The 24,341-nt window shown below is 47.1% G+C and overlaps 6 protein-coding genes across 6 annotated transcripts; 2 read left to right on the top strand and 4 right to left on the bottom strand.

The window, feature by feature from the left end:
- Window positions 1-323: 323 nt before the first annotated feature.
- Window positions 324-2,041, top strand: N7506_008310 (uncharacterized protein; the record flags this gene model as incomplete). The annotated part of the gene is made up of 3 exons (XM_056957603.1): window positions 324-1,261; window positions 1,314-1,551; window positions 1,574-2,041. 3 exons carry the CDS (start codon window positions 324-326, stop codon window positions 2,039-2,041), a joined length of 1,644 nt encoding a protein of 547 aa, XP_056806993.1.
- Window positions 2,042-2,477: 436 nt separating this feature from the next.
- N7506_008309 (putative MFS transporter Fmp42) lies at window positions 2,478-4,496 on the bottom strand (the record flags this gene model as incomplete). The annotated part of the gene is made up of 3 exons (XM_056957602.1): window positions 2,478-3,828; window positions 3,876-4,038; window positions 4,121-4,496. 3 exons carry the CDS (start codon window positions 4,494-4,496, stop codon window positions 2,478-2,480), a joined length of 1,890 nt encoding a protein of 629 aa, XP_056806992.1.
- Window positions 4,497-6,126: 1,630 nt separating this feature from the next.
- N7506_008308 (Zn(II)2Cys6 transcription factor domain-containing protein) lies at window positions 6,127-8,135 on the top strand (the record flags this gene model as incomplete). Its single annotated transcript, XM_056957601.1, has 8 exons — window positions 6,127-6,137; window positions 6,198-6,226; window positions 6,277-6,471; window positions 6,523-6,809; window positions 6,862-7,645; window positions 7,699-7,805; window positions 7,853-7,952; window positions 8,002-8,135. The coding sequence occupies 8 exons, from the start codon at window positions 6,127-6,129 to the stop codon at window positions 8,133-8,135; spliced, it is 1,647 nt and encodes a 548-aa protein (XP_056806991.1).
- A 126-nt stretch (window positions 8,136-8,261) lies between these two features.
- On the bottom strand, window positions 8,262-10,908 carry N7506_008307 (putative C6 transcription factor (War1); the record flags this gene model as incomplete). Its single annotated transcript, XM_056957600.1, has 2 exons — window positions 8,262-9,343; window positions 9,402-10,908. 2 exons carry the CDS (start codon window positions 10,906-10,908, stop codon window positions 8,262-8,264), a joined length of 2,589 nt encoding a protein of 862 aa, XP_056806990.1.
- Window positions 10,909-11,439: 531 nt separating this feature from the next.
- N7506_008306 (phosphatidylinositol-3-phosphate-binding ubiquitin-protein ligase) lies at window positions 11,440-13,012 on the bottom strand (the record flags this gene model as incomplete). Its single annotated transcript, XM_056957599.1, has 2 exons — window positions 11,440-11,979; window positions 12,035-13,012. 2 exons carry the CDS (start codon window positions 13,010-13,012, stop codon window positions 11,440-11,442), a joined length of 1,518 nt encoding a protein of 505 aa, XP_056806989.1.
- Window positions 13,013-14,275: 1,263 nt separating this feature from the next.
- Window positions 14,276-17,693, bottom strand: N7506_008305 (uncharacterized protein; the record flags this gene model as incomplete). Its single annotated transcript, XM_056957598.1, has 2 exons — window positions 14,276-17,060; window positions 17,116-17,693. 2 exons carry the CDS (start codon window positions 17,691-17,693, stop codon window positions 14,276-14,278), a joined length of 3,363 nt encoding a protein of 1,120 aa, XP_056806988.1.
- Window positions 17,694-24,341: the final 6,648 nt, after the last annotated feature.

Genomic DNA, 24,341 nt, shown 5'->3' with positions numbered 1-24,341 from the left:
TTAAGTCCGGGTCTAAAGGCCTTAATGCCTTACGTAGAGTCTAAGGGTAACTGTTCGACTTCTAGTACTTCGAGTAGTCAGTTACGGAGTATCCTAACCAATTAGACCTCAAATCGGCCTATACCGGCCTAAAACAGCCTAACCTTAGGAACCCCTAAAGATCTCAAAGAAAGCGTCGATAACCTTTCGAAACAAAAACCCAAAGCGATCTGCGGTCACGGGGCTTCACTTTCACTTTGCTCCCCACCATCGCCCGCATATGATCGACATTAATATACGCGCTGTCACTCCCAACTTTATTTCTCTCGAACGATGCATCTGAAATGGCTTCCAGACGAAAACGTACAGAGGGTATTCATTTTGTGAACGCCAGGCCCGCCGACGAAGATGAGAAGTTGAAGGGTCAGCGTCTGGTGCGCGCCCATGTGGGGAAATGGATCTCCGACCAGACAAAGGACCGGGAACCCCGTCCCAACACCCAGAGGGGGTTTGCGCTCGTCGCTCGCGCGAGGGCAATCCCTCGACCCGGTTTAAGAGCTTCCCTCCGCAACTTGCCTTTCCCGCATCAGAACAGCGATAGCGACAGCAGCAGCGATGATGGATGCGACGAGGCCCGACTGATCGATCGCTGGTATAAGCTCCCCGCGCTGGAACGGCTGGAGCGCAATATCTCGGGAATGATGGACCCCTTCGATACATATCCGGCCTCCCGAGCTTTCGACCCAGAGATGATTGACATGTCGGAGCGGTATATCACCGGCGTGGTTTGGCCCGGTCTCACGCCCCGCCCCGGTGGCGTCAAAACGCCCGGCAAGTCGTGGTTCGAGCTGTCCATGGCCAACGCGGAGCTGTTTACGGCCTTCATGTTCGGCTCGTTATGTCACCTCCGCGTGCAATGGCAGAACAATTGGATCCCCGGAACGACATTTGGCGCGAAACAGCAGCGTGCGCTGCAACTGTGTGAGATGGAGTCGATCAAGTTGATTAATCAGGCTGTGCGGAATCCGAATCCTAAAAAGGCCGTCAGCGACGCTGTCTTGTTAAGCGTTATCTGTATGGCGCATCATCAGGCAGAGGAGAAGCTGGTCCAACAGCATCGGAGGACACCCTTTAACCCGCCATTCCCGCGGTTACAATGGATCGATGTCTACGGATGTCTGCCACCAAATATGGTCCATATAAAAGGACTGGTTCAGTTAGTCAAGCTTCGAGGTGGCCTCTCAAGTATACCAACCGAGGGTCTCGCTGCAACAGTCTCATTGTATGTTCTACTTTCTCTATAACTGACGGCCTCCCCCGCTAACAGCCGCCAGCTCGGATATTCTCACATGCAGCGTGCTCTGCGTCCACCCAGCATTTGAATTCTGGCCCCTCGCCGAATCCCGCATGGGAATGTCTGTACAAGAGATGCTCTGCTTCGGCCCCGCCGATATCGCCAGCGGCTTCGGGCATCTGCAGGACATCGGCGCAACGAGCGAAATGGCCGAAGCCTTCCAGGCAGCTCATACCTATGTTAAAATTATAAAAACAAACCCCACCTCCGTCCGCGACGTCTCCCTCCCTAGCCGATCAGCGCAACCTCACACAACATACTCTCCTCTCCGTGGCCCCAGCGTCTGACCTCCACGCCTTCTTCTCTCTCACCCACGCATCAACATATGAAGCCTGCCGTCTAGCAGCCCAGATCTTCGGTGTCGGCGTCCTCTTCCCTATCCCCGCACAAAACACACCCCTCCACCACCTCGCTCGTCTTATCCAAACCCTCCTCCACCAACCCACTGCCTCGGAACTGTGGACTTCGCTCACGACCCGCCTTCCCTTAGTGTGGATCTTGACGTTAGGTGGTATCGCCGCGAGCGATGCCCCAGAGCGCGTCTGGTATACCACCGCCTTACGCGACATTCTGTACAGAACGAACATCAGGAGCTGGCCAAAGTTGAAGGCTGTTCTCGAGTCCATGCTTTGGTACGATGCTGCTTGTGATGCCGCTGGCGAGGCGCTCTGGTTCGAGTGTCAGCCAGTAGTTGGTTTCCTTGCGTGATCCCGATTCGATCGCTATCAGCTGCAGCACGCATAATGTCTGTTTTTGGAACAAAGAACATCTTTCGTTGTCTTGCATGGCGACCTTGTGCTGAAATTTTGGATGACTGCGCTTTTTGAGATCTGTTTTCATCGCCACGTGTCACTCGGTGATTAGATTATACCGATGGCTGACTCTTTGTCTTGCGGAGACTTGTATAGATCTGCCGCGCATGTTCCTCTGGTCTTGAAGCTTTAAGTTACTTGGGCTTGAACTTGCTTTCAAATCTCACTTTGGATATTGTCCGCATTCATGGATGGTAATGTCTCGAACATGAGGAGAATTCCCACCATGCTTTTTAGGTACACCTTTACCTGCATTTTGATATCACTCCACACTCAAATATAACGTTTTCAAAGTTGATGTCTCTGCTCAACCTAAGTTATGTGATTCAACCCTAGACACCGTACCTCCTCCCCTGTCCATCTAGAAGAGGAGCCCTTTCACCAATCTCCTTCTCCCTCTCCCTGGTTTTCCAGGACACAAATATAACCAATCCCGCGCCCACACTCGCGACTAGAACCGTTAGCCCAATATTGACTGGAACAGGATCCCCCTTCCAGACTTTGAGCGTAAGCGCATCAAGTCCCGCCTGTGCAAAGTTTCCAATCCCAGCCAAGCATATCACAAGGCCATACACTTTACCAAATGTCGCAAATCCAAACACTTTTGCAGCGTAGTCGGATACAGCGGTATAATAGAACGGTCTGTACAACACAAAGAGAAAGATGTTTCCGTATGCCGCGGTAAGCTGTGGTATACATCCCAGCACACCGATGACAGTAGCAGTTAGGACGAGGATTGCTAGAACGGTCCTCGTTTGGAAGACGTCAAGGAATGTGCCGATGAAAGGGACAGAGACTAGGCCACCTATTGGGAGAAGAACGTCGAAGGCTGTGTTCAATGTTTTGGCGAGGTGCGGGTTCAGCATATAGTTATATTGGGAGCGCAAAGTTGCGACAAAGTAGTTGATTCGTAACATCATCAGGACCGTAAAGGCGGTAATGAGGATGAACCACGGTGTGCGGATCTGGGAGAGGGCACTGTGCCCGTGAAGGACACCCCAGACGCCTGTGGGGGCAGGAGGGTTGGCTGGGATGGGTATGTTCTGGACCGGGCCGTCGATGGAAAGAACAGATGTGGTATCGTCCAGAAGACTCTGTATATGGCTGACCAAGCTTTGACGGCGGAGGCGTCTGTTTTTGCGCTGGAGCTCGCTTTCATCGGGGTCCAGTGATTCATCCATGCGATCTTCGGCCTCATCTGCGATCTGGGCCTCGGCTTGTTGGGCGAGTTCGCCGGCGGTTTTGTAAGATGTAGCTGGCATGACAAATATTTGCATTGCGATGATAAACACCGGCACGACAAGGTAGACGGCAAAGAAGTTTTTGAGGGATACAAAGTCAGTGCGTTCGTTGAGCAGTCTGAAGAGCAAGAACAGCGCGCTTGAAGCGTCAAACGCTCCTGTCAGCATCGATAGGATCAAACCGGAGCGTTTAGGGAACGTGTTGGATAGATGGAAGGACGGAATAAAGATGAATGGACCGCCCAGTGCAAGAAACAGATATCCTGGAATGTATCCATCGAATGAGAGCTGTTTAGCTGTCCCAAAAAGTATAGCTCCTGTTGCCAAGCAGATGCTGCCAATTATGCTGCTGACTCTGGGGCCATAAGCGTCTAGAATGGTTCCAACGGGTAAGGCTGAGACATTCGTCACTACGGCGGCAATGGTGAACATCAGGTTAAGCCTGTTCGAGTTAGCCAAGCGCGCGACTAATCGAAGAAGAGCTGATACCTGATTTCCTGCCCATCGCATACATCGACATCTCTCTCCAGCTCTGCCTGGGAACAGAGGTTGCGATACACCTTCTCGCGGATAAGGACGGGTTTTAGTGCGGCAAACCCGAAGACCACGCCAGCAGCTAGGAAGCAGTATACGACCGCCGTGCAGACCTGGGCTATTTAAAATTAGTAAAGGCAACCCATATGAAATGCACTTTTGCAATCGCAATCGCAATAGCCATAAAATAAAGCACTCACCAATTCGTTTTGCAGCGCTGACCTCATAGGCTCCTGTTGTATGCGCCCATGGGGAATCCACTAGCACAGGCCTCTCGGGCGCTGGTGAGCCCGCCCGACCTTCACGGGTAGTGGTTGGGGACAGGCCTAAAAACGAGGGACCAAGGAACGAAGCCCGATCGTCATGTGGATCATCTGGATTCTCGTTCCACCCTGGCCCCGCGTACGGATTGAAGTTCAGCCTGCTGTAGGTCGAGGGGAAGGAGGAGGCCACGGATCCATCTGGTAAATCCTGGTAGTCGTCTGGCTCTGAGTCTGTGCCCGAATCAGGGCGGTTTAAGAAGGCTGCGGGGTTGCGTTCCCACCCTTCGAGGAAGGAGATGCGGTTTAAGGACATGGCATTATCATATCAAGTACGAAGTATAGACAGAAGAGTTAGGTTCAGGGATGGAAGTGGTTGAATTGCAACATTTGAAGTAGCCCTGGAGAGCTTCAGAGATAAGAGGTCGCAAGCTATGAAACTGTTACCAAAGCTCCTTGCAGATGCTTGGTGTTATCTCCGTGGATTTTGAGGCCTGGTTTATGAGGCGACAAGGCGACAAGGCGACGACACTTCACCGTTTCTGATAAGGCAACCAGGCACTAAGGCACTCAGGCTCCAATATCAAATCACCAGCTCCTTTCCGCGGACAGCCCTTGGACCTTCCCAAGGATGAAATGATCAATAATTTTAAAGAAAAGTTGATCCCTTTTATTCTGGTCGGAGGATTTGGCCGAAAGAGGCAGCTGACAACACACACAGACACACACACTCCCCCACATATCCAGCCAACGCTGTCCTCTGGGCCGGGCTTAACTTTATAGCCCATGCAGATGCAGATTCGGGAACTCAAAGTGTCCGGTCTCGAATCATATCTTCGGCTTCATCCTCCCTCGGAGAAAGATCGACAGGGTTCGACGCATCCCCATACGCTATCCACGGCTCAAATGAAATTAATCACAGCAATGCCGATAATTCCCTTACGACCCCACCATGCCCACCATGCGCTCCGGGATTTGTCCCAGTCGATCCCCGGCGTCGCCGGTCCAATTGCCAGCGGCACCTAGCGAGAATCCAAAGGATCTAGAGTTTGGAAGTCCCATGTGGGCGCTCTGGGGGTAGAGGTCCAAGCCTCGCTCTCGCCTTTCGGTGAGCATGGCAAATGAAAAGTGGATTTCCAACTGCCCTACGTATATACGCTAATATGTTTTTGAAGCTTATTACGCGCCTTTTTGAGTTATGTCCCTGACAAACCGCGACGAATTTATGCCAAAACTCCGGTAGTGAATGGAGACCATCCCGTCCCAGGAGTCTTTCATTGGCTGGCAGTCCTCGTCTAACGCATCCTCTTTTTTTTTTTCTTTCTCTCATTCACTGTCGCCCCTGATCCAAGGTATTAATAACAGGAACAACAGGGACCTGCAAAAGAGGAAAAAGCACCTCTGGGCCTCATTTCTAACAGATTCGCCATAGTCCACTTAGTACATGACATATGCCGAAATTCCGACGGGTTTGACTCAGATCCTTTTTATTAATATACATATTTTATTTTCTGTTCTTTTCTTCTTGACGATCAGAGACTTTCGATCGGGGCAACCGTAGAAACTAAAGGGGCGGGGGAACGGCCACCCAACCACAACCCTCGTGGCTCGACCTGGTGGGGGGCGTTGCAACTGAACGTTTTTCCCATTCGGGTTATCATCAAGAGATTCTTCCAACTCCAGTTTAACTTAAAACTCGCTCAACAGTTTTTTTTTTTTTCGGTCCTGATTGAAGGAGCTAATCTCCAACCGCCGTTGGCTGTATACCCCAATGCAAAATTAGCATCATACGCAATCCGATCTACCCTAAAACCCCCCACTCTCCGTATGGTCCGGTCTGCTCCCAATCGTGATATAACTTTGATACTTATTCATCTCGGGCCTGGCATTCCGATTATGCTTACTTTCTGGAAGCCTTCCCTTTGTGTTGTACTTTTGACTGCGTAATGAGGGGATGGTGAGTTGAGTTTTTTTTTTTTTTTTTGTGATTTGCGTTGACCCGTCTAACTCGCTCTAGCCTCACATGTCGTCTGCGCCATCTGAAATGTATGCTTGGCCCATGGTCTTCTGTAGCCTCTGCTAATTCTTTGCTCCAGGTGACAAATCTGGTTCGAAATGTTTGCGCTGCCAAAGATCTGGCCGTGAATGTGTGCCGGCCCCCGGCAAATCTGAAGAGGTCTCTTTTCGCCATGGCCAAAATCCTTCCTTGCGGGGAAAGGGACCCCCGAGGTACGGCGAGAGTGATCTCGCTTTCCCCGATGATCAGGTGTGGGTTGAAACGTCTGCCGACTGTACGAAAACCCCTCCTGCGGCTGGTGTGCGTCTTGACTAATTTGCGCTAGTCGACTTCAAAGATGAAACAGAGCAGACCGCAGCTGAATATCATGTTGTACCGGTGACAAGGCAACTGTCACCTGGAAGATCGTCCGAGGAGGGTTCGACTCCTTCCTCTGCGATGGACTCCTCCCTGACGACTCCTAATCTCACTATCCCTCGTTCGAGTTATTTCGACTCGAGGTCTAATTCGGGCACTCCTCGCTCTTCAACCACGCCCATCGGCCAGCCGAGGCTAAGTAATGTCAGCGAAGCATACTTACTTCGCCATTTTCAGAAGCATCTTGCTCCTTGGGTAAGTCTTGATGGATATTTTCCCTGATCGGGACTCTCGGCTAACAATTTAGCTTGATGCATGCGACCCTAGCCGACACTTTTCCACAAACGCTGTTGAGCGCGCTACTCACTCACCATTATTGCTTTATGCATGTCTAGCTGTGTCCGCATGCCATTTATCTAAAACAACCAGCACACTCGCCATAGATGTTGCACACGCCTATCATGAGCGCTGTATCACGATTATGCTCCCGGTTCTCGACAAACCCGAATTCGACATCAGCATCGACATCCTCCTCCCATCAACTGTGATCCTTCGATTTTTCGAATCTATCTCCGGTACGCCTCGCCTCGTCACTGCAAATTCCGACGCTAATGCCACCACAGCACACAGTCCCCCTCATGACGCACAGCGTCATCTCCTGGCCGGCTCCGTCTACATCAGCTCGCACGTCGACTGCGCTATCTCCGGTGGACTGGCTTCGGCTTCTTTCTGGATGTTCGTCATCCAAGACATTCAATTCTCGCTTACGTACCAGAAATGCCTCCGGTTGACTTTTGCGCCCTTCGACGAGGGTCTCCGCCGTTGGTGGAGCGCCAAGCCCACCCTGTCCGATGGTGACTGGACGAACCGGGCAATCTGGCTGTTGGCCGAAACTGTTGACTTTTGTTATAATATCTCGGGCCGAAACCATGATGGCCGACTTGGCAGCGCGGTTGAGACTGCGCTGAGGAGACGTATATTCGAATGGGAGCTAGAGAGGCCGAATACTTTCGCGCCGTTGCATCTTTCTGCGCCAGATCCTGGGAGGGGGAAGCCTTTCCCGGTGGTCTGGTACACAAGCTTGTGGCATGGTATGTAGCTCGTTGAACGCTATTCGGTGTGCTCTGTACTGACTTCATTTCAGCAACTGCAATCCAGCAGATCTGCATGGCCAAGGCATTGATGCTTATTCGGGAATTGGAGTTCTATGACCGCAGCATGTTGCACATGGAACTACCCATGAAATTGAAGGTGAGATTATTGCATCTTCTGGCACGGGCCTGTATTAACATCGACAGGCCGATCTCACTGAAAACCTCCATTTCATGTTCGGCATCGCTGTATCTACCGATGACGAACCTTCGCTGCGTATTACAGCCTGTCATGCATTATTTGCTTGTAAGTTGAACTCGATGTCTGAAAATGTTTGACCCTAATCTTCTCCTAGGTATCGCTTGGGTTGAGGATCCTCTGGTTCAAAGCCAGCTGTTTGATCTGCTTCGTCGCACAGAACGTGAGAACGGCTGGCCGTGGGGTTATGTGCAACATCAAGTCGTACAGGCTTGGAGGCCAACCTTATAGATTAAAATTATAATGATACCCATACTGTGACACATATACAGGGTGCGGCTGTCCATCAATAGAAGTATGATTTGTAAAATCTATGCAAGCAAGGGTATAGAGTAGAGAGTAAAGCTAGAAAATCAATCAAGAAAACCCAAAGGTTGAATCAAACGAGAGAGGGAAGGTAAACAGGCCGTCGTCCACCATGTTCCCAAGTGTAAACCAAGAATCACCACCAGTGGGATCCATGCCTAACTCGGGCGCCATGCCCATCGGCGGCGCAAGTTGCATTCCATTGACTCCGGAAATATCCGAGTACCCGGGGTGTGTTGGGGCCGCAATGGGCTGTATATCTGAGTAGCTTTGTGATGAATCCGTATAGGGTTGGTAGTAACCCCGTGAGTCTACTCCGTGTTGGTCTGAGCCGGGAAGCGTGGTCGGGTATGACGGGCCAGAAGACCAGCTGGTCTGGGGGCTTGGTTTCGTTGCTGAAACACCTGATAATGATGGATCCCCGTAGCTTGACGACCCTGGGCTTTGAGTTGCCGAATAACCTTGCCCAGACATGTGACGACCGGTAGTGAGATTGCCTACTCGAGGGCTTGGTTCACCCATGGCAACCTCACTGAGGAAATGCAGCGGCGTCATACCCTCTGACATCTGTGCTGGTGGTTTTGCGGGATCCTGGCGTGCAATACTTGGTTTGCGATCCGAGCCTCGGTGAATCGAGAAAGCCTCTTTGAGCTCCTGACCCTGGTCTCCTTGGTCTCGCTTCTTGATAAACCAATTGCGCAGCATGACCATGATGTTTCCAAATTTCGCTGCTGCGCGGCCACCATTCAGTCCCGCGGCCGAGCGATAGTGAGCAATCACTTTGTCGAGGTAGTAGTCGAGCTTCAGACTCTGTACATCGAGTATTTGTCCAATGCGACTGTCCGGCGTCATAAAGAGCGAATACATTTTGATCAAACATACCACAGGATATGGCGTCCGAGCCAATGACGTGGTCGGCAAAGATATGAGTCGCTCTTTATCAATCGTGCAAATTATGTCGATACTCTGGTGAATGCAACGGACAGCGGTGTTCAATGCGTCATTCAAAGCCGTGATAGATGCACTGTGCTGCTTGTTACGCAACAATGAATCGTCGCTGACGTTGTAATTGACACTGAAGGCTGATTCATGCACAAACAGATTCAAAACAAGTTCAGTCTGGATCATCGGGCCTTCGGGAAAAGTTAGCATGTCGCTCTGACACCCGTGATTTTCGAGACCAAGACTTACTGCTGTAGACATCCTGTGGAACCTCTGCTCTCCATTTGGCAATTCGGTCCTCAAACATCTTCATATCATAAAAAACCTTGCTACCCGCAAAAGTCGCAATCGATCCGGGGTCTTCGGCTGCAAAATTTGTCCCAGCATCTTCCATGATGATGCCCAGCTTTGCCCACCATTTTAGTTTGCGATCTGAGGGAAGAGCATCGGGGTGGGTGGCCAAAATCTCGAGACACTCGTCCATGTACGGTTGCCATGTGATCAGATGTACTCGTCTCAAAGCCGACGCCATCTGCGCTGCCAGATAATAACATCCAACCCAAGTTCGCCTAGCCTCTGGGCCCTCGGGATCGAAGGCAGGTCCAGTGGGCTTTTTAATAATCAGCTCACGGATCATGTTCAGGGTTCGCTTGTTTTCGGACGGACGACGGTTGAGTCCTAACTCCATGGCTAAGATTGCCGCCATGTGCGTCAAAGAGTAAAACTTGAGTTCTTCAAAACTGTCCGGTGGCATATACCACATGGCGCAGACCATGATGGTCTGGACCAATTCCAAAGACTTGTGACCTTTGACAACCACTTTCTCGGCGATTAACTTGTAAAGCTCATTGACCAAGATAGTCTGTGCCTCGGGATTAAACACGCTGACCGAGACAGCGATAATAGCGAGAAACAAGAACGGTTTGTTGCGACGCACTTCGCCCATCGCTGTGCCCGGGGGGAACACAACAAACGGCATCTCAGGGGCCATCTGATGAACATATCGATCGAAAGCCAAGCTGGCCGTATTGTAATCGATGATCTCCCGGTCAATCATATCAGCAAACTCGTTGTCAGTCGCTGACTTTGCTGGGGGAGCAGGTCCATCAGCAACAGGTCTACGCCATTGTCTCGAGGCCGTAGGAATTTGTTCCGCAGACGGACTCCCAGGGCGAGAGTACCGCGGTGCCAGCATCTCACTCTGCCTTTTCACCTCGCCGCTCGCCTGGCGCTTGCTACCAGCAATCTTTGATTCACTGAGCCATCCCCGCGCTGTCTCCTCGCGCGGCGTAGGACCAGAGAACAATGGCGCAGGGGGGTGTGAGGCCTGCAATGTAGCAGTGAGGGCATCGATCTTGCGCTCCAGCTCCGCAACTCGGTTATCGGTCTTTTTCTGGCGTTTGCGCGTGGGCGCAGTGACTACGCATGTACGTCGTGCTTTGGCGCATCGTTTGCATGAGGCTTCGGGGTGGTCTGGATCAGGGTCACAGCGGACTTTGAGTTGTCGGCAAGGCTCGCATGCACGCGATCGTTTGGCTTCATGCTCGGCGTCGGGGGATGGGTTGCCGTGCTCCGCGTTTATGGATGGCCCCGCTTGGGCTTGCATACCCTCTCGGGGGTGTCGGCTCTCATATGGATTGAGCGAATGGTGGGATGGTGGCTCCGGGTAATCCGGACTTATGGGAGTCGGTCGGGTCGGCATGTAAGGAGGCCGTTGGGCGTCCCCATCGCGGTGCAACTGAGGGTCGATGTCCATATAGTGCAGGACTGATCGGTCGGTGCCGATTTCGAGTAACAGGCTATTGTTACATATTAGATCTTGGGTTCAATAATATGAGTTGTGCGCCGTTGTTCGTGACGGCGGATTCTTTGACGGGAAGCAGCCGGAGGCACGGTGGTCGCAAGCACCGAGTACCGACAGGGATGATCAACATAAAACCCACCTCACAATTCAAATGCAAAAATGATCTCAAATAAAGCAAATCTTTCCCCAAACGAATGATGAAAGTTGATCTCACCTTTCAGATCTCGCAGTGAGGCTTGAGTTCCTCGCCACTTTGGGTTCACAAGTGGATGAAGACTATTCTTTTAGCGGACCTGCCTCACGCACGTGACCCTCGTCTGATCTTGTTGGATGCAATACTACGTTGCACTCTGATTTTGAATTGCTTTCATTGTCAACTAGATCTCAATTGAGATATATCGCTCATTGGGATATCACACAAACGCCAACAAAGAATTACTCCAGACATAACGAAGTATTGAACAAAGATTGGGGTTCTCGTAGTTACGAGAGCTTGTGCACTGGGCACTCGCTCTTCCTCTCGAACCAGTCCACAATGCAGTGTTTGTGGAACTTGCAAAGGCACTCAAGGCGTGCCAAGGTCTGACCAACCTCGTAGTCTTCCATGCAAATGGTACATTCCGCTGTTTGCCCATCCTCGCCGAGACAGTCCTTCTCCGTGGCCACAAATGGCAGCATGCGGGAGGAGGGCGGAGGTTGAGGCAGCGGTGGAGCCTGTCGCCCAGATGATGGTTGAGGGGGCAGTGGTCGGAGATAGTTCTCAATGCAGTCCCGAGTGTGCGCCTGACGTGCCTCCATAGGGTGCTCCGGGCTCAAAGAAGCAAAGCGGCGGCGGCAGACGGGGCAAAAGTCACCTTCCTCTACCGGGCGGCCATCTCGGTGGGTCATCGCACGGTTTTGGCGGGTGCTAGTGGCCGATGACACTGCACGTTGCTGGCCACTCATATTCTGCAGGAACTGCGGTCGGTCATTGGCACCCACAGTTCGTCGTTCCTGGCGTATATCGGGGTGCTGACACTGGTTCTAGAAGGCCACATTAGCTAATTGAACGATGTATGAGACGGACAACAATGCTTACCACTGAAGCTGAAGAGTTGATCATTGTAGAAGACAGTGAGTGCGTGGATCGGTGGCCGTGGGCTCGCATCCCATTATAACCAAGAGGATTGGGGTTGGGATCTGGCACACACGGGTTACAAAGTCGTACCTCTTCTCCGCCGCCAAGAGCAGGATTGATGGCTGACAATGGAGTGGGAGTGTCGCCTGTGAGATCAACGACTGGGGGGAAGCGAGAAGATGATTGAGATGGGGGATCCGGGGAGGTGTCAATGCCATTATCGACGGAATCAGGAGGGCGAACGATGAATTGTCTAGGGATCGTGATGCGATGCGGGGAACATGCTGCACATACTACCCTACCACATTTTCTGCAGTGATGCTTTCTATGCCAGAAGCTAAACACTGTGTTGCAGATTGGGCATTCGGAGACCTCCGAGTCGGCCTGCCACTGGGGAAGAGAGACATCCATTAATGGCGGGGAGTAGTTGTGGTGATGAGATGAAACGGTGCGGGGCTGGCTGATACGCGATGGAGGACCTTCACGGCCAGGCCAGCGTGAGAGTTGTTCAACGGACGGAGAGCGAGAATCAGTAGGAGAAGGAGAAGAGGTGATGTCGATGGCAGTTGCGATCGATGAGCCGGGTGCTGCGGAGATAGATGTTCTTGTTCGGGACGATGGTATTACCATAGAAACAGATCTATGTGGCAGAGTACCCCGAAATCTCTCCCCGTCTTCTCGGCCACCAACCAAACTATCATGGCGGCCCCATCCCTGATGCCGCACGTCCTCGCCCGTGCTGGTCAACCGCCTTTTGCGTTCAGATCCTGGGCGGGCAGGGACCACCCTCGCTCTCGAGCTTCCTCCATCATGAGGGCTATACTCTTCGGACTGGCTGGCCCTGTGAACCTCTGGTCTTTCAGCTGTTCTTGGATCTGCCCGCAATCCCGGCGGAGGGCTTGATCCCAGCGGGCTAGATGACGCCGTTGTTGACGACATGGTTGTTTTGACTCTGAGCCGGCTCAGAACCTGAAACCTCCTGGGTTTGCTTCAACGTGGCAACGAGATCTTGCTCGGCCGTTCGAGTGACACTTCTTCATGAACCGGATGATCGATGTGTCCAACAGGAGGCGTATAATTAGTGACGATATGGGGGATGGAAGGTCCTTTCATGCAACCTAGGGCTCAGCCTCAATGACGTTGACGCTTTTTGCCGAAGATTGCATCCAGGATTGAGAGGATGATGCTTATCATGGAGCCAAGGCCGAAACGGAGGCAGGTGATGAATGAGGCTGATGGTCTCGTGACTGAGTATTATGGTGTGCTCACAGTCAGATGAATGTTACTCTTGGATTGATATGATCTCCTCAGACCAGCCGAACAATGAGATGATTGGGGATTCACCAAAGGAGAGAAAGGAGGATGGATGATGCGTCGGTCCAGAGATACGGTGTTTATCGTGGGGCCAGGCGGTGAAGCCGGTGGCGATTGGCAAATTCGGGGCCGATAAGCGCACCGAACTCTCCGTTCGATGCCGCCACACTTCTCTTCTGGTCTGCCTCGAGCACTGCTTAGGATGTCCATCTCGCTCTGAGCACAACTCAGATTCGGCTTGATGAGCCACTCACAGATACTTCTAGAGTATAGTTGCAGGATTTTTGCATGTCTCATGGCACTGCTGCTAGTGCTGCAAGCCATCCTTATGAGGCCTGGACCCTTGGCCGTGATTGGAGAGTTTAGTATACGAACTCACATAACAGGCTGCCTGAGTACTTGCAATTTACAGATACAGTAGAAGCAATCAAAAAGCGCCAGCACCTCCAACGCGTCCAGAGACTGTTGAGGATGCGACCTAATGCATTCTCACGGGCTTTCACTACCTTACTTCTCCTAACTATAGGCTGCCAAGCCGTCCACTTGGCGGCTGAAACAGATAGATGTCTTCCCGTCAATAATTTATGAAGTAAGCCCGAGGGAGGATACAGGAAATCAATGCCACTGAGGGGACTTCCAAAGAAAATAAAAGGCTTGATTTGAGTCAGCCAACAAGAAAGCTAGGGAAAAATAAGACTATCGGTGCCGAGGTCCCCATTAAGTGTACTTGGGATTGGAAATAAACGCCGTCGCAAATTTTAGAAAAGAGACAGAAAGCAAGGAAATTCGTGGCATGGCATTAGTGCGCCTGGTATGTAGGTACGGGTAAATCAAAAAGAAAGATATTTGAAGGGGAGGAATATTGTTTCAAAATACAGGCTTTGCTTTCTATTTTTCGCCATGCTCGTGGGCGATGGCGTGGGCGGTAGCTTCATCCACGAGTTCGGCTGAACTACCGGCGAACGATGGTTCATCCGGGCTTGCTTCGTGGATATTGTCGTGGGCTCGATGTTGAGGGACGTAACCCATGCTTGAGGGTCGCTCGGTGCGTTTGTCAGTTTGGTGGCTTGAGGCGTTGGACCGTGATCTTGATGTGGATGTAATGGAAAGGCCACGCTCGCGGGATGGTGAACTGTTGCCGCTCAGGGGGAAGCGTGCGGAATTCTCAGGCTGCAGGTGGTGCTCTGAGTGGATGGATCGTTGACCGCCGCCGGTTTCGCGTGATAGTGTCTCTGTGACAACTGGGAGACCAGTTGCATTGCCAATGTCTTGCTCGCCAGCTGCTTGCGTGTGGCGGGAGCCATGTCGACTTGGGAGCTCGATACCACCGCCGACCGAGGTGTTGAGTGGTGGCAGAATAGGTGGATGAGACTCACTTGACGGAGCAAACTCATTGTCGTCCTCTGCGTCGTTGTATGCAACGTTGCCAGCAGACACATTGCGGGACTGGCTGCCCGATGGCGCGTCTGGGTCGTCTTCATACCGTTCATTATAGCCTCCCGGAGGTCCCATACCCGGCGGAGGTGCTCGAGCGCTTCGCACCACTTCAAATCCTTTGGCTTTGTCTTTTGTCTTTCCTTGGAGCAAGCCCCTAAACCATCCTGTCGCAGAGGAGACTGGTCCAGTGGGGTCTGCTGGACCGGTCTTGAGCTTTCGGGTCCCGCTGTGGGAAAGCGGTGGACCACGGACACCGTAGTAGAAGTCTACCTCGCGAACGGCATAATCCTTCGGTTGTCGTGGACCGTCTAATTCCATCTCATCCTTTGGTGCTGAGAGGTATGCTGGCACAGGGGTAGCTCGCCCAGACCTGAGACCACCTTCTCCATCGTCGCCATTCCTCGCGCCTCGTCTGGTGGACATTGACTTCAGGAAGCCCCTCGAAGGACTCTTGCCTTTCTCTAATGAGACACTACCTTCGGGTGTTCTACGACCAGGTCGAGGTGGTCGGTAGTAGGGGTCGCGAGGATGCATCCCAATCATCGGGCTGCTTGGTGAGCTGGGGAAACCAGCTCCCTGGTAGGCGGTTGATGTTGGCGTGGGGAACCCTCCGCTGGCAGCCCTACTGTGCGTACCACCCTGTGAGCTAGCATATTCGAGGACAGCACTCGCCCGGCCCTCACTGGCAGTCGCACGGTTCAAAAGAAGAGCCGAACTACCGGAGAAGCTGCGTGGCCGCGATCCATCGAATTGAGCGGACATGCGGTCGTCAGGGTGGCCGAGCATCGCAGCTTCGGAGCCCATGCTCTGGCGTGCGATACCACTGCGAGCGGTACGCCTGGAGAGCTGACGCATACCGAGCACTTTGGTCAGGCCACCACGTGTAGCACCACCAGCACCAGCAAGGCGCGCCCAAACCTCGATCAACGTCTGCATTGCATTGAGGAAGAATCCAAAGATCAATACCATGGCATGCAAGACAAGGATTAAATAGCCAATCCAGCCACGAGCAGCGTCAGATACTGTTAATGACGGAACAAAGACCACGCTCAAGATGACTGTCAAGAAGCGCACAATGGAGAACAGGCATTGGTACAGGTTCATGTGAGTTGGTCCTGGGAAAGGTCGGAAAGCCAAAAGTGTTAACACCGAGACAACTTCACAGATTGCTAGCATGACCACCTGTGCTATGCCAGATGGCTGCAAAGCTCCGACCGCGATTCCACGAGCGATGTTCAGAAAAATTGGAACAAGCGCAAAAGCCGAAGCATCGTCACAGTATGTATTGTAAAGAGGGCCATAGACGAGCACTGTTGGTAAATCGTCAAAGAGATGGGACTTGGGACGAGTTGAGACAATCACTCGAATGACCCAAATGGAGAAGCAGACCAGGACAACGAGTACCACGGCCGCAAGAGCAACACAGTAAGCGGCAGAGGAGCCTGCCAGGACCAACTGGAAGAAGGATAGGGCGACGATGGGGAAAAGGAGGAAATTAAATACTATGCGGATGAGATTGCCCAAAGTAAATGGCAAGTTTCTCGCCCGCAGGTCCTGGTCTGTGTTGTTGGCCAATTCACGATGTAGCCATCGAAGTGCGAATGCGACCTGAAACAGGACGGTAACGCAGGCCAAAATGGCCAACGTCCATATCATCACGCCGGGCCAAATGTCTTGAGAAGAACCCATGCCAACATACTGGTTCAATCGGTCGAGGCCATAGTTGCCGCTGACAGCGTACACGCCATCGACGACCGGATCACGACCCACGCCGGGCGTGATAAAACTCTGGTTGAACATCAAAGCCGACCACGCACCCTGGCTCACCGCAGGCTGGTAGAATCCCGGATAGTCCAACGAAAGTGCCCCGGTCAAAACCACGAATTGGAGGTACTGCAGGCAGTCCGAGAATCCGGGAGTTACCAGACGAAGCACATCCTCATCTCGGCCGTAGTTACTGGTCCATCTGAACAGATCTGTTGTCCCCCATGGACTGAACATAGCGGCCGCGATGGTGGCGATCCCGACCAAGATCAAGATTACCAAAGGCACATAAGCAATGGCATTCTTGAGGGACGCTCCGAGGTCAGGTGTGACCTTCACCGACACACAGCCCAGCTGCGCTGCGGAGAGATCTCCGGAGCGAATGGTCAATGAAGGTATGATTGTACCGAAGCGGTAGGTTGACAGCATGTCATGTTGCACAGAGAACGCCCGTAACGTGGTCAAATCACTTCTATAAGGTGTATCATGGTTAGAAAATTCGTCGCTGTTCTTGAACAATAACTTACAGATTGTAGTTAAAGACGGGGGCTAGAGGAAAAGTTCCCTGTGTGACCGAGTCGCGGAACCGAGAGGCATTACTGAACGGCGTGAAGCTTAGCACGTTGAAATCTGTCAAGAGCGTGCTATACATGTTGCCTGAGCTGCTCAGATCCTCAATCTTTCCATCGGTCCAATTGATGTTCGTCCAATCCGCAGAGTCCGGTGCCGGGTAATTCGCGGTCCGCGACGAGGTTCCCGACACATTGCCATAAACCGTCACGTTGAGCGGATTTAGAGGGTCGGAGTTGTTGAAAGTGACAGAAACGTTGGTGGGAACAAATTGAAGTTGTAGAGGAGCGGATTCGAGTATGGTTTTTGATAGACAGTTGTCAAAGTCCAACAAGACAGCAGCGGTTGGCGACGCCAAAGTCACCAAGCCCACCAAAGCTATCCACCATAAGGAGGTCCATTGAGATTGGGAGGAGTCGCGCCATGATCGCCGTCGAGTACAGAGTGAACCGGTCCGTCGCGGGCGCGATGTTATCTGAAGGGATGGGGATTCATCCAACTCGATCGCCGAGTCGTACATGTCCGCTTCGGGCATCCGGGATGACCTCCTCGGGGAGGTCAACCCCCGTAAATGATCAAATCCACGTTGTGGCGAGAGTTTGGGCCGGGGTCACCAAATCCAGCCGCCGTCCCTGGGATCGAAGGTCACTCGTGCTTGATGGGGAAACGCAAGGAAGGGAGGTTCGCGTGGGGGAGTCCGAGGGGGAGGTGTGCCTAGAGGTACGAAAGTCTGAGTCTGCCGCGTAAAATCGTCAAACGCGGTACATCCCGGGGACGATCCAAACACACTGAGAACTGAGTAACCAGTGAGAATGGGAAAAAAAAAGAAGTGACTTTTTCCCCCCAGTGGATGTTGTTTTTGTTGCTGCGCCTTGTTTGGCCTGGCCCCAGTGGAGTTTTGATGGCTGACTACTCGACTATCTAATAATCTAATAATAGGCATATCTTCTTTAGCTTAGCTTTTTAGGCAATATTAAAGTAATCAATTGCAATTGAAATGGTTCTTTTTTTTCTCACCATGCTCTGCAATATGGAGGCGTAGCTGAGAATACAAAAATAGTAGTAACGGTGCCCCCCTGTGTAGCCATCGGCATCCTTGTGAAGATATACGGATACTAACCCGTGCCCTTGGGTTTTCCTAGTACGAATCTGCAGTAAATGACTTAACTGAATATGTCTCGCCCCATGTCTAGCCGTGAATATTAACTGCCAAATTTCTCTTGTTGGTGCCCTAATAAGGGAAAACAGAAGAGTAGAAAAAAAAAACAACCACACAGAGTATGTACGATGTTGGGCGCCCTAAAGACCTAGTTCCCTTGAGGGTGGAGTGTCTCACTTGCAGATCAGCGAAGAACAGACTGACATTCGCGGATAACGGATTTTTCGTACTCGTAACTACTGATCAGAAGGTGAGAAATGGCGCTTTTCAAACCGTGAAGCTCGTATCACAGCTTGAGATTTGTACGAGCGACAAGTTCATGGTACCAAGTACGCACGTAGTGCGTTGGGGGCCATGCCAATGAGTTGGGCAGAACTAGTGATATTCGAGAAGTGAGCAGGCTCTGTTGGGTAATGGTTTCCGAGTAAACATGCGCCACATTTTCAGGGTCCAATGCCCTGCTTGGGGCTTTGGTAGCTCCACTCCACTGGGCTGTCGGCAATGGGGTTTTATAGTGAGACAAGCGCGGTGACCTGGAGGTAACGTTCTGTCGGGGAAGCCGGTCTCTGCAAGTTCGCCGATCTGCTCTCGGATGAAGCCCTACGAGTCTGAATCATCGTCGGGATTTGAGACATTGTGCTGTAGACGGCTGTAGAAGGCCGTAGACTATCATGCACGACGGACGTAGATTGAACACCAAATGTCTGGTGACGAGCAATGGCCGGTTGTTTCACCTTTAAAACAATTGTTTGTGTTAGACGAAATCCATCAAACAACATCCTTGCGTTGCTGGTATGATCGATGACTTGCTCATATGAGCGAGCACACTGCGGAGTAGCTATGGCGCCGAAAATCTCCTAGGCCGATGAGACTGATCAGACAGGATTAGAGCACCCGAAAATCGTCTTTCCTCCCTCTTCACCCGCAACTTGCACCACCAAGTATACCTAGGTATTACGGTACCCTTCCTCGTCGTATCACAGCCCTCTACAGTCGGTCCAATCTTAGGGTCCTTACCCTGATTTTGCTTGTTTGCTTCGGTTTTTCCTCCTCGGATGAATCAACACAAACTTCTCCCGGTTCATGATGGGGTTGTCTTGTCTCTGTACCAGGAAAAATCCTTCTGCTTGGGATATTAGGGCCAGGGTTTGCTGGGAAACATACAGAGCGCGACCGAAAATGTCTCTATGGGGAATACGATCTAGAGAGAGCAGTAATGCACTTTGACAGATTGTATGATGCGTGAGAAAGAGAAGAGAGAGAGAGAGAGAAACAGAGATCTATCTACTAGGGCACCGTATTACATGACCTAACCCCATGATCTCCAACACCCCCCACGAACTCGATCTCCTTCGAAAAAATGGCACAAAAAGTGCCGCAAAATGCGTAAAAAGGCGCTGAAAAAGCGATGACTCAGCATTTCCCAAAAAGGTAATCAGCCCCTGTTCTCGGAAGGAGTGCTGAAACACTTCAAATTCAGCTGGACGACAAATCTCTGGAACTGGGTCTTCGCAAGTGGCTTCGTCAGACCATCTACTGCCATTTCATAAGTCGAAATATGGCGTAATTTAACTCTCCCAGCCAATGTCTCTTCCCGAATCTTGTAAAATTTAACCGCGATATGCTTAGTTCTAGCATAAAACTACGGGTTATCGCTCAATACGATCGCTCCCGTATTGTCCGCGTAAATCACAAGGGGTTTATTGAAGAGTTACGCTTATCTCATCTCCATAAGAAGTCACATAATCCATATAACTTCCTAAACAGCAAGGGCTTATACGATATATTCACTTTCCGTAGACGATATAGCTATGCAGGGCTGCTTCTTAGACGTCCAGGAAATAGGCCTCCCAGTAAGTATAAATATAAAGCTAGACGTCGAGAGTACCGCTTCTAAATAAGGTCCAGCCTAGTCCGAGTCTATAAATACAGTAAGCGATCCACCAAGATTAATTAGATCGTTACTGATGCCTAGTTTTTATAAAAAATATATAACGATTTAGACCCTTTTAGATATCAAAAGACTCAATTAATTACACTTTCATATTAAGAGCCTAGATTTCTAACAAAGCGAGCGAGTTTAATAGTCATATAATTAATATCTAACTTCGTCAAGACTATTAACTAAATAAAATAACCAACCTTCTTTTAATAAAGTTTCACCGCCAACATATTAGCCTATTTCTTATATAAGATCAAAAGAATCTTATTATTCATTAACGTTATTGTAAGCTTACAATCTATCATTCCAAATCTCTTGAAGGTTTTCTCAATATAGTCTTACTAAGACAACTAGATATCCTTATTAATATAAAAAACATCAATTCTAATATATCACTTCACAATTTCTTTATTAGAAATATCAAAATACTTAGTGATCTCCTTCTTAAAAAGGTTAACCTATTTTAGATCTTATAATATAGCAAGCAAGTCATTTATATAAATAAGCATATAAATAGATACACTATTAACGAATTTAACAAAGAGAAAATAATCAGACTCGATTTTAACAAAACCTATTACTAGAAAAGCGTTACGAAGTAATGAATACTATTCTCTCAAAGACTACTTAAAACTATAAATGGTCTTAAAAAGAAGACCAACTTTACTAGGAAAGTCATCTCAAACATTCTCTAGAATCTTAATCTCAATCAATTTCTTAAGATCTATATATAGAAATATAGTAATAATATCTAAATAATAAACCTTAAGGTTTAAAAGGATTACAATTGTTATAAAGACTTTAAAAGTCATTAACTTTACGACAACAACGTAAACTTTATAAAAGTCGATACCCTTAACCTATCGAAAGCCTCTAATAACTAATCTTACTTTATAAATGCTATTATATTTAATCTTATAAACTTAATAAAAAGTTATTAAAGCTTTCTTCTTCTTTTTATCATAATTGATAATCCACTAGATCCTATTATATAGATAACTATAAAACTCTTTATACAAGATAGTAAGCTATTTCTCCTTCTTAACATAATTCATAGTATCTTTCTATCTAGTAGAGATATAACCGACGTTATTTAGAGTTAGTTTAAACAAAAGAGAGTATTTATTAATCACTATAGTAAATAGAATATCTAAAATCTAAAGCTCTTTATTAAAAAAACTAATAATTTCCTAATAAAAAAGGCCATTCAATTAAAGACTTTTAATAAATACATAACTAGACTTCCTAATCCAAATAGATCATCTAAAAAGTAAATCTTATACTTAATCTTTTGACGAAGACAATATAAGAATCACCCAGAAAATAAGCTTAGAACTAATAATAAGAATAATTTTCTTAAAACTAATAGAAACAATATTCCTAGGAATCTAAGGATTATAATACACTTCCTCGTCCTAATATACTTTCTCTCTAGTCAACGGAGTCAACTAAAACTCTACAAAAACCAATAAATCACTTCTCTAAAGATAATCACTAAGTCTACCTTCTTATACCTCCATTTATTTACCAAAACTACCCCCCATTTCAACTGGTTCAAAAACTATCTACAGATCAGAAGGAAAGAGATTACCATATAAAAGCTCCAATTCATTATCATCCTCAACAGATAGAGTAAACAAGATAGAGCGATTATAAGAAATAATAACAATCTAGCATTCTATTAAAAAATTAATAGGAATATACCTTTAAAAACAATCAAAAGACAACGGCGAAATACGTCCCTATAATCCTAAATTATAAATTAGTTCTAAAAGAGACTCTCTTATAAAAATCTCGTTAAAAACAACATTACAAGAGCATTCAATCTTCTTTATCTTGATATTATAAATCACATAATTATTATCACTATTATAAGCAATCAGACAACTCTTAGCCATATACAGATCAAACTTAATATCGCACTTCTCCTTGGAGATAAGAAACCAACACTCACAACCTAAAGCTCAAAGATAAAAGATATCTAACTTATAACCAAAAAAAACTTCAAATAGAGTCATCCTAATTTTGAAATACCAAAGACAATTCACAATATAATTCACTCCTTAAAATAAATAAGACCAGAAATATTTTAACAATTAGTACTCCACCATAACCGCCACCAATAATTCAATCAAATAATAATTTTTAATCTCTACAACGCTATTAAACTACTTAATATAAAGAAGAGTCAGATCCCAAACGATTCCTTATAAGACATAATAAGCTATAAATAGCTTATATTCTTTAACATCGTCACCATAAACTCATTTAACAATAATACTAAACTAAGTTTACAAATAAACTTCTACTTCTATAAAATAATCTATAACCTCTTTTCAAGATTTAATAATAAAGATCCAACAAAAGCGAAAGCAATTATCCATAACTATCATAAAATAGATCTCACTATAATAACTAGTAATAAAGATTAGTCCCTAAACGTCGATATAGAGTAAATCGTCTAGTTTAGTACAAATAGATCATTCTTTCTCAAATAAGATCTAATAACCTTTACCTAAAATACATAATTTATAAGGAAAAGTAACTCTAATACCCTTTTTAAAAATAATTCTTTACACTAAGATCTCCATCTTGCGAACTCAATTTTCATCGACATAATAGGTATAATAATAAGCTAAATTTACCAAAATTAGCACGTTTAAACAAGCGCTAGAAACGCCTTTTACAGTTACAAAATAAGTAACAGAAATATCGAAAAGCTAATTCAGTTAATTCAATATAGTGCCTAGAAAGTTAAGCTAATAATAATAACCCTCTAACGATATATATACTTTAGCGAACTCGCCTTTTTACAAGATAGCTAGACTATCTAAAAAACAATAGATATAGTCTTCCTTATCAAAAGTAAAGATAGAAATTAGATTATTCAATAAATCTAGTATAAGCCAGATATTTATAAGCTTTAAAACTCCCTATTTTATACTATAATCCCTATTTACAAAATCTAAAACAATATCATCGTATCCATCTATCTAAAACTTATTATCTATAATAGTTAAGATCTCTATAAAGCAATAACAAAAAGTGATAAAAACGATATAATCCATCATCATATGAAAAGAAATACTAGAATCTAGTATCCAGCCTTGCTGATTAGTTATTAAAAAGAGGCTAATTTGACTTAATATAAATATATTCTCGATCTATTAAAAAAACTTAATTTCTTATACTTCTTTAATAACTAGCTAAGCGATACTAAGTTTATTAATTTAACGAATTTCTAATAATACTTGGTATTATAGCTATTCAGTTACCTATTAAATTACTATAACAATAGTATTTTTGTCCTTTTTGATAAGATATTTGTCAAAGAAATAATCGCTAAGCTTACTATAATTCTTATACTAAATTAGATCACTAATATAGCTAACACTAGATCCCCACTTAGATTTCCTACCTTTTCTAGTTAATTTATTATCAAAAATATCCTTTTTATTCTTATTATCCTTATAATCCTTCTTATCATTATTCTTTTTATATAGCTTATCTAATTTTTCATTAGATTTAATAGTATTAATAAAAGCTAAGATTAATATAATATAAAGAAAGGTTTTAAAAATATTCTTAACAAGCTTGAATTCAATATATATATACTTGCTAGTAAAGAATTAATAATTTTAAATAAAAATAGCACAATAAAGATTATTAGTAATAACTATAAGAAACTAACCTTAAACAATAATATCGTCCATCTTCTTACTAATAGCTTCTTCCAGCTCTATTAAAGCTTTCTAATATTTCTTAATAAAGATCTAACTATTACTATCTTTATAGCATATCTTATTCCACTTACGAAAACAAGTAATTAAGATTAATTAAGTAATATCACTAAATTATCTCTTAAGAATCACAAAATAAAAATAAAGATCCTAATTATTAATAAGAAAAGTTTTAGAAAATATTTTAATAAATACTAAAAGGAAAGTCTAAACTTTACCTTAAATCTATTTCCAGGTTTCTATATTCTTCTTAAAGATATCTATACAGCAATTATTATTATTCTAAAATTAGACAAGCTTTTTATTATAATATTTACTAATAATAATCAAAGTTAGTAAATC

Source organism: Penicillium brevicompactum (genome assembly GCF_028827555.1).
Source record: "Penicillium brevicompactum strain IBT 35665 chromosome Unknown utg000006l_segment0_segment0, whole genome shotgun sequence".
NCBI classification, from domain to species: domain Eukaryota; kingdom Fungi; phylum Ascomycota; class Eurotiomycetes; order Eurotiales; family Aspergillaceae; genus Penicillium; species Penicillium brevicompactum.
The sequence above is the reverse complement of the archived record's forward strand: the minus strand, read 5'-3'. Positions and strand labels throughout refer to the sequence as shown.